Genomic DNA, 16,436 nt, shown 5'->3' with positions numbered 1-16,436 from the left:
CACCACATAAAAATAAAATAAAGGTTAAAAAAAAAAAAAAGTGCTACATATAAAAATAGAATAAAATCACAGGTTTGAATATATTTTAAATTGTAGTCCAAGAAAGTTCAACTAAAAATTTAACCTAGTAACAAATGCCAATCACTTTATTTAAAGAAAGATAATTCCAAGGTTGGGTATAAAACAAAATCCTGGCTCAGAGAGTTAAAGTACCATAAATATGCATCATAAATGATGTATAAATGATGACAGAATTGACATAATAATATTAATAATTAACCTGTCCAAGACCACACAAATAAAAAATGGCAGAACTGATTCTAGAGCCTAAGTCATTACACTATGTCTGGTATCAATTCCATCAAGCACAGTTTCTTCTCCATCATGTGACACCACTTGCCCCACCTACCTCAAAGGATCTGTGAGAAGTAAAATTAAAAAAAAAAAACTTGTCAAGGAAGGGAGTAAAACATACATTTTCTCAATCATGAGACTAAAATCACAAGGAAGGGATTAGGACCAAACTGTCTCAGTGGAATAATAGAAATATTCTGCAAGAACACAACTTGCATCCTATTTCTAAACTGGTAATAAATCAGGATATATCATCTTTTCCCCAATTTTAGTGACATTTACAAAATCAGAAAATTCCCTAGGTTTTTCCCTCTTCTGTCTCAATACAGTTTGTTGATGTTGTCTTTGTTTTGCTGGGTGTTACTTTTGAAAAGAAATGCTGAGTAACATGTTTTGCAGTCTGTACAATGTAGAACTTTAATGACTGTACATGAGTCATGTTTGTGATGCTAATTCTAGAAGGAAATTTGTCAAAAATAAAAAGAACCTGTATTTCCAAGAAAATCCTATTCCACTAGATATGGCTCCACTTCATGTTCTTCCTCGCCCAAGGATGTGTCATGTGTTTTTTTGAATGTTTGTTTTAAAACGGACATCCAATTTTCTTTCTTAAATTTGGATTTCCCTTCCTTTTATTTCCAGTCTAAAAATTCAGTGTGAAGGCTGCTTCAGCATAAAAATAAATTAGACTGATAATGTTAACCAGATACTTTAAAATGATTAAATAAGGCTTAATTGTTAAATTGAAGTGTAATTACGAAGAGGATTCCGTATATTGAATATCTATTCCCAAAATAACCTATAAATGCAAGATATTCTGAAGAACAATGTGGAAGGACCTGACCTATAGGAAATTAAGATTTATTGTAAAGCTATGATAGCCATAACTGCTAAAGGAGTAATTATAGAATTTACATAGTGTTAAATTTGGACAAAGCTTAGCAATAGACCAGGAATTTTCTTTTTCAACAATGTGCTAAAATATAAAACCTGATTAAAAAAAGAATGAAGACACCCCATGAACTATCAATAGCTCCTGTGAGGAAATATTTGCAGTTGTTATAAAACTTATAACAGATTATTATCTAGAATATATAATATTTCTACCAATCAACAAAAAAGACAATCTTATAGAATAAAAAAAGAGCAAGAATATGAACAGGCAATTGGCAGAAGAATTAATGGGAATGGCCAAAAAGCACAAGTATTACTTAATAAGAAAAAAAATTATTGAAGTAAATATATGAGAAAAAAATGAAGGAAAATTTGAAGACAGAAGAGTGGACTCGGGGTGGGAGGTTACCCATGAGCAAGCCCCTGGGTTCAATCCTTAACACTACAAAATAACAACAATGAAAAAAAATTTAAAAACCCATAGAAGAATGTTACAGTATTGGGGTGGTGGGTTAGTACTTACCCCCACTCAGGTTTTTGCAAACTCTCGGGAAGTTTCTTACATTAATTTTATTGCTTCAAACATTTAAGAATTTATAGTGAAGCCAACATTGATGTGAAAATCCAACACTGGAGAGAACATAAATTTTATTTGCTACTCCTGTTTCCCTCTCTCTCTGTTCCTTCCTACAAGAGTAGACACATTTCCCCACATCTCTCTGGGGAACCTCTTGGTGACCTTGTGTACCAATCAAAAGTCCAGTGAGCACACTAAGGAGCTGGTGCCAAACTGCCATCAGAGTCTCTCTGACTTCCCCACTAATCACTCACTGTGCTATAAAAAGATGTGATGGGAGAATGAGGTCCCAGCCAGCCCTCCCACCAACTGCCTGGCCACAAGGTCTCCACAGAACCTCCTTGAATTTCCAATTCCTCACCCATTAGACAAGGAGTCTCTATTACGGATGGTCTTTAAGGTTCCCTTGTTCAAATTTTCTGATTCCAGGTGCAGACTGAAAAATAAAGCTAGCAATAACCAAGAGAGGCTTGGGAACCCACACACTTATACCCACAAAGAGCTATAACATCCAAAGGAGATAAAAGTCCTGATTCCATGTGGACTGACTATTGGATCTCACTAACTGCTTCCACTCACTTTATAGTCTCTATTCACATCACTGAGCTGCCAATAATTATTAGGGAGGCCCATTCGCTTGTATTCTTCACTGAGATCGATCAGCATCCAGCCTTGTTCTCTTTCTTCTTTATCCAGCTTGGGGTTGAATGAAAAGCAGTATAATTCCTCATATTTCACTGCAAGAAAAGGGAGAACAAAGCCAAATAAAGCTGAGTCAAAGCCAGAATCAAATCTCCCCAAAAACATTCTGTCCCAGCTGGAACTCCCCATCCCAGCCTCCCACTGCTGGCACAATTCCAGGAGCACCCTCTGTGACCAGGGTCACCCAACTCCTCCTCCTGACAAGGTCTTGGGGCATCTGGACTCAACTTTGCAAGAGCTTCTTTTCTTTTAGAAAACAGGGCCTTCTCCCTGTGCTTCCCCCATCCCAGTTCTTTAAAAGTGAATATATTTTTCTAAACCACATAAAATATGAAGCATAAAAATAATGAAGAATGTGTGCATATTTTAAGACATCAAGAATTCAAGATATATATCTCAATTTTGGGTTTGGAGTAGACTCTCTCAGAGGTAGAAAGAAGCTCAGGCCACTTCTACATTTTGATGCTCACAATACAAACAATGAAATAGCAAAACAGTTGGAAAAGCTGTGCATCATATTATACGCTCATGTTTAAAAACACTTGAACATATAACAACTACTTAAATATAATTGTGCTGCTCATATTTATAAGATTCATAATAAAATATCAAAGTGTAAGTCACAGCAGCCTGGTCATGGAGTGCAAGTCAAAGGAGGTATCATCAAAGTCTTTTTCAATTTTTTCATGGTATTGCTGTCTTTATATATTGCCTTTTATGCTTGTGAGGCCAAGCCCAATGGCTCCACTGTTTCCTTTTTTGCAGTAAAATCTAAGATTTGGTTTTCTTACTCTCTTCTCGCCATAGAAGGGAAGTGTCCTGACCAGCACTGTCCAACAGAAATATAATGCAAGCCACACATGTTATTTAATTTGTCCTTGCAGACACACTTTAAAAAGTTAAAAAATAAAATTAATTTAATAATATTTTCCATTTAACCCAATATATCCAAAATATTATCATTTCAATATGTACACAGGGCAAATTACATTAATATTTATGTATGTTGTTTTCTACTGTCTTTGAAACTCCACATGCATTTTATACTTAATGACATGTCTCAGTTCAGATATAATCACATTTTATGTACTAACGATCCAGCCATATGTGATCAGTGGCTACTATATTGGAAAGTTCAGACCTAAGCATTATTAATAATAATGAATCAAGTCCTTATTTATTCTAGATTCTTTTCTAATTAGTGTGCTGATCCAGTTTGTAAGCACTATGGTGCTTCTCACTTTACAAATGAAAATGTGAGGCAAAAGAAGTCTGAGGAACATTCCTTCACACAGAGCCACAGGCTAATGGAGGAGAAACACAGACTGAAATAAAGCTGTCTGGCTGCAGGCTGCAGGCTCCTGACCACTGCACGCACCGCTTCCCCAATGCAGATTCTTCTTTGTTCTTCCCATGCTTTTCTTGTCCATCCCTGTTTCAAATAAATTTCTGTATCTTTGTATTTTTCCGAGATCCCCCCCCCATTTATTCCTTAGCTTCCTGACTGTCTTCAGTGAGTACAATATAAAGCTCCTAGACACATGTATTTGGAGACCCTATAAAGGATCTCACCACCAGCAAGAGGCTGAATTACACATGGGCAGTTTCAAATTCAAACTCAGGTTGGTTGCTGTTGAGGTGACTCATGTATGTGGAAGAAAGATATGGTCATATTTTAAGTCATTATACATGCACTCTTAGGAATACAAGGGACTTGACTGGATACTCTGGACCCTTTCAGTTTCTCTTGATGTCATCTTTCTAAATTTCAAAACTTAAAATACTGACTCTTTGAACAAATAATAAAATACATACAGGTGCATGGATACACAAACACAGAGCAAACACTTCCAGTAAAAACAGTTTCTTGTCATCCTAGCTAATTGGGAGACAACATAAAAAAAACTGAGATCCTGTGCTGGGAACAGCTGGTTCAACACTGACACATCTTTTCCATCTCTAAGTACCATTTTCATGACTCAGGCTTCTGCTACCATAATGTTAACCACAAATGCAATTTGTTTAAGATGCCAAAAGAATCTCTTGAGAACACTTCAGTTCCCTCAGTGAAAAAAGAGCTGATGAATATGGGGTAATAGTGGAAGTTAAGTTTTCTTGGTTAAATATTTACGAATAGGTTTAAAGGTAGGAGAAAAACATTCTAGGATTCCTGATAGTTCTTTGTGTACGGGCTGATGCCTGTTTCCACTAGGAAGAGGCAATGAAACTATAAATAAATAAAAGCAAGATTAATTTATAACAGACATTAAAATCACTTTTTTTTTTTTTTTTTTGCAGTACTGGGGATTGAACCCAGGGCCTGTGCTTGCAAGGCAAGCACTCTACCAACTGAGCTATGACCCCAGCCCTTAAAATCATTCTTAAGACATCAGGATCACTCTGAAAACAATGGGTTGACAATGAAATTAAAATTTTTCTTTTGAATATTTTTAAAGAAAAGGGTGATCAGACAAACCTCAGACCCAAATGAAGTAAGTCTGCATGAGGGCAGGAAAACCTCCCTTTTTGTTAGTCAAAGCTCAGTCTTGTTAAAGTGGGCAGCTTCTTACCCAAAGGCCTCCCCACAAGAAAATAGAACTGTCTGCTCTGGAAAATTAAAAAGGATGTTAGCACAAAGTAAATGTTACTGAATATGTCCCATCTTATAATTTTCTGCTCCTCTTACTCCCAGATCCTACAAAATACATAATGAAATTTTTAGCGAGCAGCAGGGAGTTAAGGTCAAAAATTGAAGGCTAATCTTTTTGGATATAGATTTTTTTTTAATTACATATAGAAAAATTATAGTTGTATATTTTTATGAGGTATGATGCCATGTTGAGATTTTTAAATACAATGTGGAATGATTAAATCAATCTAATTAACTTATCCTGACCTCAAATATTTAACATTTTTTATGATTTGAAGCAAAACTGAAATGCACAATATTCAATTACTAGCTATGTTTACCATGTTGTGCAATAGATCTTTTTTAAAAAGTCAGGCTTATTCCTCCCATCTTTGTGAAAGGGGAGTGCCGACATCTCTTCAATATACTGATTTTCAGATCTTTTGGGTAAATACTCAAAAGCAGGACTGCTGCATCATGTGGTAGTTCTATTTTTAGTTTATTGAGAATCTCCATACTGTTTTCCATAATGGTTATAATAATTTACATTCCCATCAACAGTGTACAAGGGTTCTTTTTTTCCTCTACATCCTTACTAGCATGAAAGAATTATCATCTATCTTTTTTATGTTAGCCATTCTAGCAGATATGAGGAGATCTCTCAATGTGGTTTTAATTGCTTTTCCCTAATTATCAGTGATGCTGAGCATTTTTTCATGAATCCATTAGACATTCATATGTCATCTTTTGAAAAATGTCTATTTAGGTTCCTTGACCATTTCTTGATTGGATTCTGTGTTTTCATACTGTGGAGTTCAGTTCCTTACATATTTTCAATACTAATCCCTTATTAAAAAAAGGCTTGCATATTTTCTCCTGATCCATAGGTTGTCTCTTCCCTGTTAAGTGTTTGTTGTGCAGAGCTTCTCATTTTAGATTTAAAGAAATCTTTAATCTTTACAGAATTTGAATTGAGAGAAAAATATCTGCCTGCTCTACAGAAGCCCCATCCCTCAACTGATTTACTCACCCTTAAAATACCTACTCTAAAAACATGTCTAATACTCCACTGTCTTTGTACATCACAAAGTCTGACCCATGAAGTCTTGCTGTTAGGGACCAGTAGGTTCAAGAGGATATGCCCTGAGGGCCTCACTCCAAGAGGTCTCATTACTGGGAGGGCACAGGAGTTCTTCCCATTAGAATGTCTGGATATATATGTCAAAATTAAGCATTATGACTATTGATGCTAACAGTGAAAAAGGACTACTAGCCTCAGATTAATATCATCAATAAAAAAGAAACTCCACTTTAAAGACCATTTGAATGTCAATGACTTAGATAAGAAACTGTCATATGTAACTAAAAAGAAATAAAAATTTTAAAAAATGAAATACTCAGTGTGCCTCTAGACAGAAGGAGTAAACTGCATGAATTTTAAAATTAAAAAAAAATTCTTTTTTCAGAAAAAGAATGTGGAAATCATCTCATATACTTTGTCATATATTACCTACTGAAATCATATAACTAGTTTAGCAAAGGCAGACTGGCATATTTTTCTACCTATTCAGAAAGCAAAATGACAATTGCTAAAATGCTACATGAAATTAAGAGTTGAGCTATACTGAGCTATATTTCTAAGAAATATTTCTAGGAAAGCCTAGTTGGCACTTCAGTCAAAAGCAGGATCTTCATTCAAGAACAGAGATGCATGTTCTGACTGATGTTATTTCTGCACTGTTCATGGTGGTCTCTTTAACCTAGGGAAACATGTCACTCCAGTTAAAACTCCATTGCTCTCATCAACTTCTTCACTCTCAGATAATCTCACTTCCTAGAAAAGATGCAAGGAACGAGTCAGATGGAAACTCTAGACTTGGAACCAGCAAGCCAGCAACTGGTTCCCCCATCAGCATCCACTCTGCTCCTTCCCTCCCATACAAATGAAAAGATGCTCATTCTGCCACAGGAAAGAGAGAGATGAGGAAGACAAAACATTAGGGAAGGAATGAAATAACCCAGCTTGATTCCCAGGTATTGGGAAAAGGTTATGAAAACAGATTATTTAGGGAAAAATATGGAGGAACTGCCTCTCATTATAGACTAAATGGGAAAAGCAGATGTTAATTTAATATTGAAATCAGAAGCACTTTAAAATTGAAAGAAAAACAACACCAATCAGCATGAGCAGAATGTGAAGGGTGGGTAAGGAGGGGAAAGTTACAAGTTATATCAGAAGGTCACAGAAATATGTGGTTTTTAGTAACTAATGAAAGACAAATTGTTCCAGGCATTCTGCTAAATTCAAGCAACTTAAAATAAATGCAGTTGAAAGACCATTTAGAATGAGGTGAAGCTAACACAGCTTTTGTTGGATTTTGCATATTTAAAGTAAAAGTAATGAGGATGCCTATTTTCCTGGTTATTTAACAACAACAACAAAAAAAACACAAATGTTTGAATTAAGCAGTATGACTATTGAGTCTAACAGTGAAAAAGGACTACTAGACTCAGATTAGTATCATCAATAAAAAAGAAACTCCACTTTAAAAACCATCCGAATTTCAGTGACTTAGATAAGAAACATAAAAGGTTAAAATTAAGCAAATGAGACTACCTCAATCATGAGGTTTAAAAAAAAAATCATAATAAATGTACTGGGATGGGGGTGTAGCTCCGTGGCACAGCATGTGCTTTGCACGTGTGAGGCCTTGGGTTCAATCCAAAGCACAGAAAGAAAAAAAAAGGAAGATTGCAGAAGAATTAGGAGTTGAGATGCGAGATGAACTAAAAGAGCTGTAATTTAGTAAAAATGGGAAAATAAACAAAAGAAATTATTTAAATGTTAAAGGGCCCACAAACACTAAAGAAGGAAAAATAATTGATATAAAAACAAACAGCAGAAGGCGAATTAGAGGCAGGAATTAAGAGAACATGGGAAAAGTAGAAGCCCTTGAGGAATAGGGTCTTTCAATCAGAAAGCTTCACCTCCTTATTCGTACATTGGATCTATGGGGCTTAACTTATTTTCTCATTTGGATCACAACTTTTATTTTAACCTGTTTCTTTACTGAGAATTAAAGAGCTTACTGAATTTGGCCACATTATTTTGTACCAGGATCTTTAATAGCCCATGACCAAATGTTTACCAATCATTATTCTTACAAAAGGCAATCCCCCCCCCAAAAAAAAAAAAAAACACTCTCCTAATTTTTCAGTAATTTGATTTACCCTCATCCTAGAAATCCTAAGAATCTTGAAAGCTTTGCAAATGTCTCCTTCACTGTGATATACACGGGGGAAGGGGAAGGGAAAGGTGCATTTCGGAAATTATCCTTGGAGGGTTCTGATGAACTACCCCTTCCCTAGTTTGAGAGCAGTGGTTTCATATCTGACCCCCTCTAACTTTCCTCGTCTCCACCCAGACTCAAAACCGTTGCTTCCAAGGGTGGAGCCTGTAATAAATATGTCCTAACTTCAACAGTGCCTTTAACATAAAACTGTGAAACTGCTTGGTTCTATTTCATCTTCCCACACTCATTAAAGCACTGTGTGTTACATAAACTGACATTTCTAATGCCCATATTTCAAAATGTTAGTGAATCTTTTAAATCCTCTCAGGTGATGGCTTTAATTCAATTAATTGCTATGATTCCTTTTTTGGAAAAGGTAACCAGTCAGATCTCTGGCTGCCTTTAATACCTAACTCCCAAAACATCTTTTAAGAAAAAGTACATATTTTTAAAAGCAGAGGGACAAAATGGTTTTCCTCCCTATGAATCCTCGCAGTGAAAGTCCTGGCACTTTCTGGCTGTGGGCCACAGCCCTCTCCACCACTGTGATCTACTCTTCCAGCTGCTCAGCCCTTTCCCAGTTCTCTGGGCTATTACTAAATCCCATTAATCCGGTCAGAGCACATTTATTACCAGTACATCCATTAATCAGTGACACAGAAGTTGCTGGCACACAATTCTCCTTGCATTCTCTGCTGCGTGCAACCTAATGTACATCTTCCCAGAACTTCTGTTCCAATTATAGTGCACCCTCCAAAAAGTTCAACTGCTTTTCTGGCTTACTCTGCATTTCTTAGAGGAAAAGGCGTCAACCTACTGCCTTTAAAGGGGAACAAAGCAAAGTCAAAATTATCAGATTTTGACAGCTTGCAGTCATCATTTCCATTAAATATGGCTCTTAGTTACCTACAAAAGATATAGTCATAGCATAAGGAACTCAAGACCCAGCCTTGAAAAGTTCACAAACTTCTTGTTCAAATCAAAATACATTTGGCAAAGTAAATAAGCACATAACCTATCTTCCTAATTGAGGACTGCTATATAACACTTAACTTCTTTATCAATGGTGTTTTTTCACTGTATTCTCCAAAGGAATCTAGAAGTTCCTTTTAAGCGAAGAATTTCACAGCTCACACAAGCCAAGAGAAAGATGAAAAACACTTCTATAGAAGTGAATAATAAACTAAAGATCCTAACATGACACAGGATTAGAACAAGACTGTAAATGAGAAAACCTATTTTTTTCAAAAATAGAATTCTTCCCACCATACCAAAGGACATTTTGTTTAAAAGAATTGACATATCCATACCCTGAATATTCACTGAGGCTAACAAGAGTCTGGTTAGGTGCACCAGCCTTGTAAAACACATATTACATCAAAAACCAAAGAAACCAAACCTTAAAATCCCTGAGAGGGGGAGAAATATACAAGAAGTGTTTGGTTCATAATGTTGCCCACACAAAAGAATTTATCAGTTCTATCTTGGGCCCTCATTTAAGGTGGCTCAATTATCATAGTATATCAGAAGGACATAGTTTTAAGATGATTTCATCCTAAGAGGAAAACATACAACCATCTCCACCAAAAGAATGTGAATATTAAAATTAATGACAGAGGACCATCAAGTAACTAACTCAGGAGTGGCCCCCAAGGACAAAGAACTACATAGCAGGTGATCATTCAGACTTTTGACCTCAGCCAAGAACAACGATGACATACAATTCCTAAAACACTAGCATTCATAAAACTGCACAAACTCTTACACATGATTTGCTATTTTGCTTAAGATTGGGTCTATATTCAAAGCCAAGTCCTCTGGCCTACCTGGACGTGCAAGGCGTGTCAAAGAGATGTACACATCATGGCAATCTCTTTCTTGTGGTATGATGAGTTGTATGATCTGAAAGTTCTTGCAGCGTATCAGAAGAGGACATCCAGTAGCAGTTGTTGCCTGTTTTTCAATGGTGGAAATCTGACTGTGAAGAATCTAGAAACCAAAAGTTAATTTGGATACACTAAGCCCAAATACCAACAAATACAAGGATTAACACAGGTCCCTGAGCCGCACAGATAAGAAACACAACCCAACCTTCAGCTAAGTCACCACCTGTGCCCTGATAAAAAGAACTGAGATGTTCCAAGTGAGAACCAACAGCCCTGATTTAGCTTTTTTTTTTTTTTTTTTTTTTTTAATATTGAGTTTTCTGATATCCTAGATAATTATTGTGAAACCAATTCTTCCATATGTAATTGTGCACAACTTCAGGTAAGAGAACATTTTAGGGGTTAAATGTTTAATGTGCTTAATAGCTGAAATTTAAAAAGGTCATGAGAAGTTGGTAAAATAAACTTTTGCAAACAACAGAAGCTAGTGATGGCTCCACTGGGAGGTGCCACCATGCTCCTTATTTCCACATGGAACACTCAAATTCAGTGGCAACTTGGGCTTGTTGTTTTCAGAGCTGTTGGTGGTCAGGCAGATTGTAGAATAAAAGATTTATTTTAGTTTTTAATTTTCTATTACTTTCAAGTGACAAATCATAACTATGTATATTCATAGGATACAATGTGACTTTCAGATGTATGTACGCAATGAAAAATAATTAAATCAATCTAATATACCCATTGCCTTACTTATCTATCATTTCTTTATGGTGAGACATTTGAAATTTGCTCTGTTAATTATTTTGAAATATACATTATTGGTGACTATAGTACCTTGCCGTGCAATAGACCTCAAAACCTACCCGTCCTATTTGAACTTTGTACCTTTGGTTAACAACTTCCCATTCCTTCCCTCCTCACTACACTTCCAGTCTCTGGTAACCACCGTTCTGCTCTTTAAGGAAGAGATTTAGCTGAAGAGAAATCATGCTAAAGTGCATTTCTCTGGTGTTTCAAGGTCTATGCTATATCCTCAATGGCAGTACTACATTCTTCAAGTTCCTGTTCACCCTACAGTGCCTGCCACCTTTTATAAAATACTGTCCATGGTGCATGGATAACAAAAAGTCTGCAATTCAGGGATTCTGGTCTGGCCGTAATATCAAGATTAGACTACTGAATAAACTAAGAAATATCTAATATTTTTATTATTAAGTAGCAAATGGGACTCTTCTTCAGTTTTTTTTTCAAAATTATCAGATAAGTAGAAACAACCTAATAAAATGATTGAATGGCTGCATTATATGATCCTGCAAATAATGTGTATATAGCCTATAAAGTACTATGAAAATGCTGTATCTGGCATACTGACATTATTGAATATCTACTTGATGGTTATAACATGAAGCACTTGAACCTGCAGGCTATATCTTGGTCTGTCTTTATTGAAGTCCAAAGGATTAGTGTTAACAATCAGTAAGTTAATCAAGTGGATATGACTTGGCATAAAAAAGGACAAGGCACACATTCCACAGATAGTCCTTTTGAACACCCAGACCCCAACGGCCCCCACCTCACCCTGAGTACAAGTGAAAGAACACAGGGTCAAATTATTTTACTTCAAATAACAGAAAATACACAAAGCCAAAAACAAGAAAAACATACCCAGGTTTCTTTTCTTGCATCAGGTACATTTTCTACGAATATGACATGAGTAGCCGTCAGATACAAAGTACCAAGGACGGCTTTTTTAGAAGACACTCGATCAACCAACCGGACATTTTCAACCTAGAGAAAACAGTTTGATGGAAAGAATTTTAGTGAATCAAAAGGACTATTCAGAAAATAGCAGGCAATCTCAAACTTACTCTAAAGTAGAATTCTGAGAATTCCTCCAATAACAAAAACCAAAATGTGCCCCTTAATTAGACCTCAGTATGATAATGTTATACAGAAAGATAAAAATTCACCAATTACTAAAAGATCACTTTAAATGTACCACAAATATTTGTAGATTCTATCCTTTCTTTGAGGTTTAAAGAGGTCCATGTTTTCATTTCATTATGATTATACAAAAGTTCTAATTTAAGGCAGAAAGTATATGCAGGAAAGCTCTGAGATTACATAGTGACTATGCATGAATCACATTCTATGAAAAAAAAATGATACGTGATCCCATGTGTTTCTAAAGTTGTAGAAATGTCCTTATGGTTGTTTGCTATCATATAAACCACAGTAGGAAATACAGACATACAGTTTTTTGGGGAAAAAAGTATCAGAGAAATGTATATAAGGAAACCCTACTAATTTAAGATCCTTGCATTCATTTAGAATAAAATCTTTTGAATGACAGAATTCTCATCACTGAGGTAAAAGTCCAATGGTCAGAAGAGAGGTCTGCAATTGATTCTTTTTGCAAGCAGTCATCTGTTGTGTGTGGAGCAGTGTCAAGGATGTGTGTCCTGGGATCCCAACATGAAATGCAATGAAAGGTCAAGACAACCTCCACAGGGAATGTGGAAACTGAAACTGGTGATGCTGATAAAACAAAAGTTCTATTATCAGTTGAATTAATCATGTTATGAACACACCAATTAGAAAGTATTCACCATATATATTACTCATTATTTGAAACAAATAAAGATATATCTTATTCTGGAAATATTTCTTCAATAATGATTTCAATTTTTTATGTGGTTATGGAGCTGTTCAATGTTTCCATTTTTCCCCCTAAATCTTGTTTTGGAATCTATTTTCTTTGTAAACTATCTTTTTAATGCAGATTTTCAAATTCTTAGAATTTTTAAATCCTTCCCTGTGGTCAAGCCTCTCCCTTTTCACCTCTTCTCTCATTCCTAATAGTGGGAATTGGGTTTTTACCATTTTGTGATTAGACAGGTAAAGTTTTTTCTTTGACACAAACAGGCTTAGAATTATCAAATTCATAATTTTTCTCTTTTATAATTTGTTAATTTCTGGTTTTGTTTGTTAATAAAAGTTGTAACTTGCCTTCCTTGGGTATATCATGTGGTGTTTGTTTATAAATCCCCAGATTTAATAGGTCATTAATTTTCGTTCTGTTTTGTTAAGTAACAAAAGTTTTTAAATGCAAGCATTTTTCTCCAAGTAAATCTTTGGCTGCATCCTTTGAGTTTTGTTTGTATACTCATTCTTCATACTTTCTAAAAAATCTGTAATTACAGTTTTTATTTCTTCTTTGACCCAAGAGTTTTTATGAAGAATATTTTTGAATTCCCACATGGTTGGATCTTTTTTATTTAAACATTTTTTATTAAACATTCTATTTTGAACAAACTAAATGAAAAGATATTATTAAAGAGAGCTGTGGAAGAAGAAAAATAAGGGGATATATTATTTTTAGAACTATTTTTTGGGGAAAAACTCATTTGCATGCTAACATTAAGCTAAATTAAGCATAAGTCCAGAGGCAATATATCAGCTAACAATATCTAAAAACAGAGTACAAATAGTTTTCCTTGGACTTAGGGCTAATGAAACAGGACCTTTTTGGGATAATATATAGAATATAAAGTAATATTTTGAGGCAAAAATATTTAGTATAAATTATTTTCCCTACAGAAGTAATAGAAGCTCTACCACTTAAATTATTTTTAGAAAACCTAATGAAACAGAATAAGGTGCACAGATGTTGGGAGAGTGAAATATTTAGTGGGAGTTTTACATGTCTATTTGTTAACCTTGGATGCTGCTACAGGAAAATTAAATTTCAAAATTTGGCAATGGTTCTCCTAGGTCCCAGAGCTGTCAAAGGCAATTTTGAAGTTACAGAGGGAAAAAAAGAAATGAAAAAACAATAAGGGAAACACCAACAACATGATTTCCCAGTGATGTGTAACAACAAAAGAAATGAACAGTAAAGATTAACATTATCTGATAAATTTTGTGAAGACAGAGAACACTGTTTAGGGGTCACCTCATGGTACAAACTAAGTCAGAGCAACTTAAAAAATGAAATAAAGCTCAGAGTTCTGGCACCATCCTGAAAACCCACTGGTTCAATGACTCTGCCTCATTGCTGAGCTAAATAAATTCTATCTCATCTACATATATAATAACCTATGCAGCAATAAGGCTTCTTTCATCACTTGGAGAGATAAGACTCAGGAAATACCCATTTCTTGAGACAAAGTTACTGCAGCTCAGCCACATGCTCCTGGTAACACAGCTTAAGACACACTAGATGTGCATGCTCTGGGCAGGGCAATTAACCTACTCAAAGTTATAGACATTTTTCACTTCCTGATATGTCTGACAATGAGATTCACATATGACTAATGTGATGTCACTGTGTCATTTAATTGGCACTGCTTTTTTCTTTCTTGATGGGACACAACATCTGCTACCTCTTACCATCACTGATCTGCTGAAATGTAGTAAATCTGCAGGCTTTGGCTTATAAATGATATTTGAAGCCATGGGATTGAAGGAAGAGTATGCAGAGTGGAAAGAGAAGGAATATGAAGAAATTCAATGTTTAAAGGTCTCACAGAAGAGGGGAAATATGAAAAGCAAAATCATCAGGAGTTGCCATGAAGGGGGCCATTAAACAAGAGATGTTGCTGTCAGGGGGATGGGCAGGTGAAATGGTTTGAGAGGGAGGGAATTTTTATGTCACGTCGTGCTGAAAGATGGAGAAAGGCAAGAACTGTAAGTTGTCCATGGAACACACTAGTAACCTTAATAGGAGTAGTCTTGCAAGCACCAGGTTCAGAAGCCATAATTAAGGGCCTGAGGCACAAACTCACAGGCACTGAGAAGGTAAAGAGCCTCCTCTATGCAGGAGTGAGGCTTGTGACTGAGCAGAAGCCAGGGAAAGCCTGAACACTTAAACTTCTCTTCAGGGCATGAGGCCAAAGCACATTAAGAGCTTTTCAGAAGCAAATGGCAGATCAAGACACTGTAAAGACAGAAGCCCAGCATTACCAACAAGGGCATCTACACTGTGATACACACCGGAAATAAATTGACTCTCTAAGGAGGGATTTGGGAGGAATATATTTTAAAGGATTAGAAAAAGGAGATAAGGATCATCGGGTAAGGATTTGTTTTCCTGCTGATGCTAAACTCTCTTATAACCTTATGAAGTTTCTCAGCTTTTAAAACTGGTCTTCGAAAATTACGCACATATTGATTTAATGTTTAAAGATTCAGTAATATAGAAAGAAGAAAATCATCCCTAGAGCCATAATCCACATACAAGCACTGTTAATCTTTTAGGGTATTTTAGAAAATATCTATTATCTCCTTTTAAGTGTGTTATTACACAGTGAAGTGCTAAAGGAAATAATCCCCAGGGATGGGATGGACAAGTATAATCTGATCTGTTTGAGGCATTTGTTCTAGTGTAGCATCAACCCTTCCTCTGCCCAAATCATCTGAACAGCTGGTTATGTATCAAAAAGCCTTCCTTGATGGTTTGTTGTTGTTGTTGTTGTTTGCAGGGTAGAGAGGGTGGAGGTGGAGGGGTTGTAATTCTAGAAGAGGCAGCTTCCATGTTAGCTGTCATGGAACAGAGACGCACAAATGGATGGTGAAACAACCCATCACCTGCACTAAGTAGAAGATGTTGCCAGAGAAGACTCCAAAAATGCAAGAAGCAGTGGAAGCTGGTAGAAATTCTCAGGAGAACCTTAGACTTCAGAATGGAAGAGAATGACAGTGTTGAAAATAACTGTACCAACATCTCACAGACCAGGCCAAACCCAGTCTCTTGGTTTATGTAAAAATCATCAAAATAACAACCAATAATAAAAACAACAACAAATATTTCTAGAATATGTGCTTACTCTATGCCATCCATCATGCTATGGTTTTGCATCTCTAAGCTTAGTTAATCCCCATGGTAGCTCCATGAGTTAGGTTCTTACATAAGCCCCAAATTTCCTCAGCCCATGCAGGGAACAGGAAGCAAGACTCAGCCTGTAGTTAAGGTTCATCTAACTCCAAACTCCAAGGTGCTCATTCATCATAGCCTTTGAGGTCATTCTAGTACTGTTACTCAAAATTAATGTTTAGGATAATCAGCTAACAATTATTTTAAGCAATTTTATACATGAAAT

The 16,436-nt window shown here is 35.8% G+C and overlaps 1 protein-coding gene across 1 annotated transcript in view; it reads right to left on the bottom strand.

The window, feature by feature from the left end:
• The window catches only part of Mtmr7 (myotubularin related protein 7), a 108,577-nt gene that overhangs the window by 57,246 nt on the left and 34,895 nt on the right, over nucleotides 1-16,436 (bottom strand). The window contains exons 2-4 of the mRNA XM_047549955.1: nucleotides 12,001-12,123; nucleotides 10,276-10,438; nucleotides 2,405-2,562 (exon numbers count right to left, since the gene is read on the bottom strand). Of these exons, the coding sequence (XP_047405911.1) occupies nucleotides 2,405-2,562; nucleotides 10,276-10,438; nucleotides 12,001-12,123 (444 nt within the window). The remainder of the gene's footprint in view (nucleotides 1-2,404; nucleotides 2,563-10,275; nucleotides 10,439-12,000; nucleotides 12,124-16,436) is intronic.

This window comes from Sciurus carolinensis, chromosome 4, assembly GCF_902686445.1.
Source record: "Sciurus carolinensis chromosome 4, mSciCar1.2, whole genome shotgun sequence".
NCBI classification, from domain to species: domain Eukaryota; kingdom Metazoa; phylum Chordata; class Mammalia; order Rodentia; family Sciuridae; genus Sciurus; species Sciurus carolinensis.
Note: the sequence above shows the minus strand (reverse complement) of the source record. Positions and strands in the feature narration are given on the sequence as shown.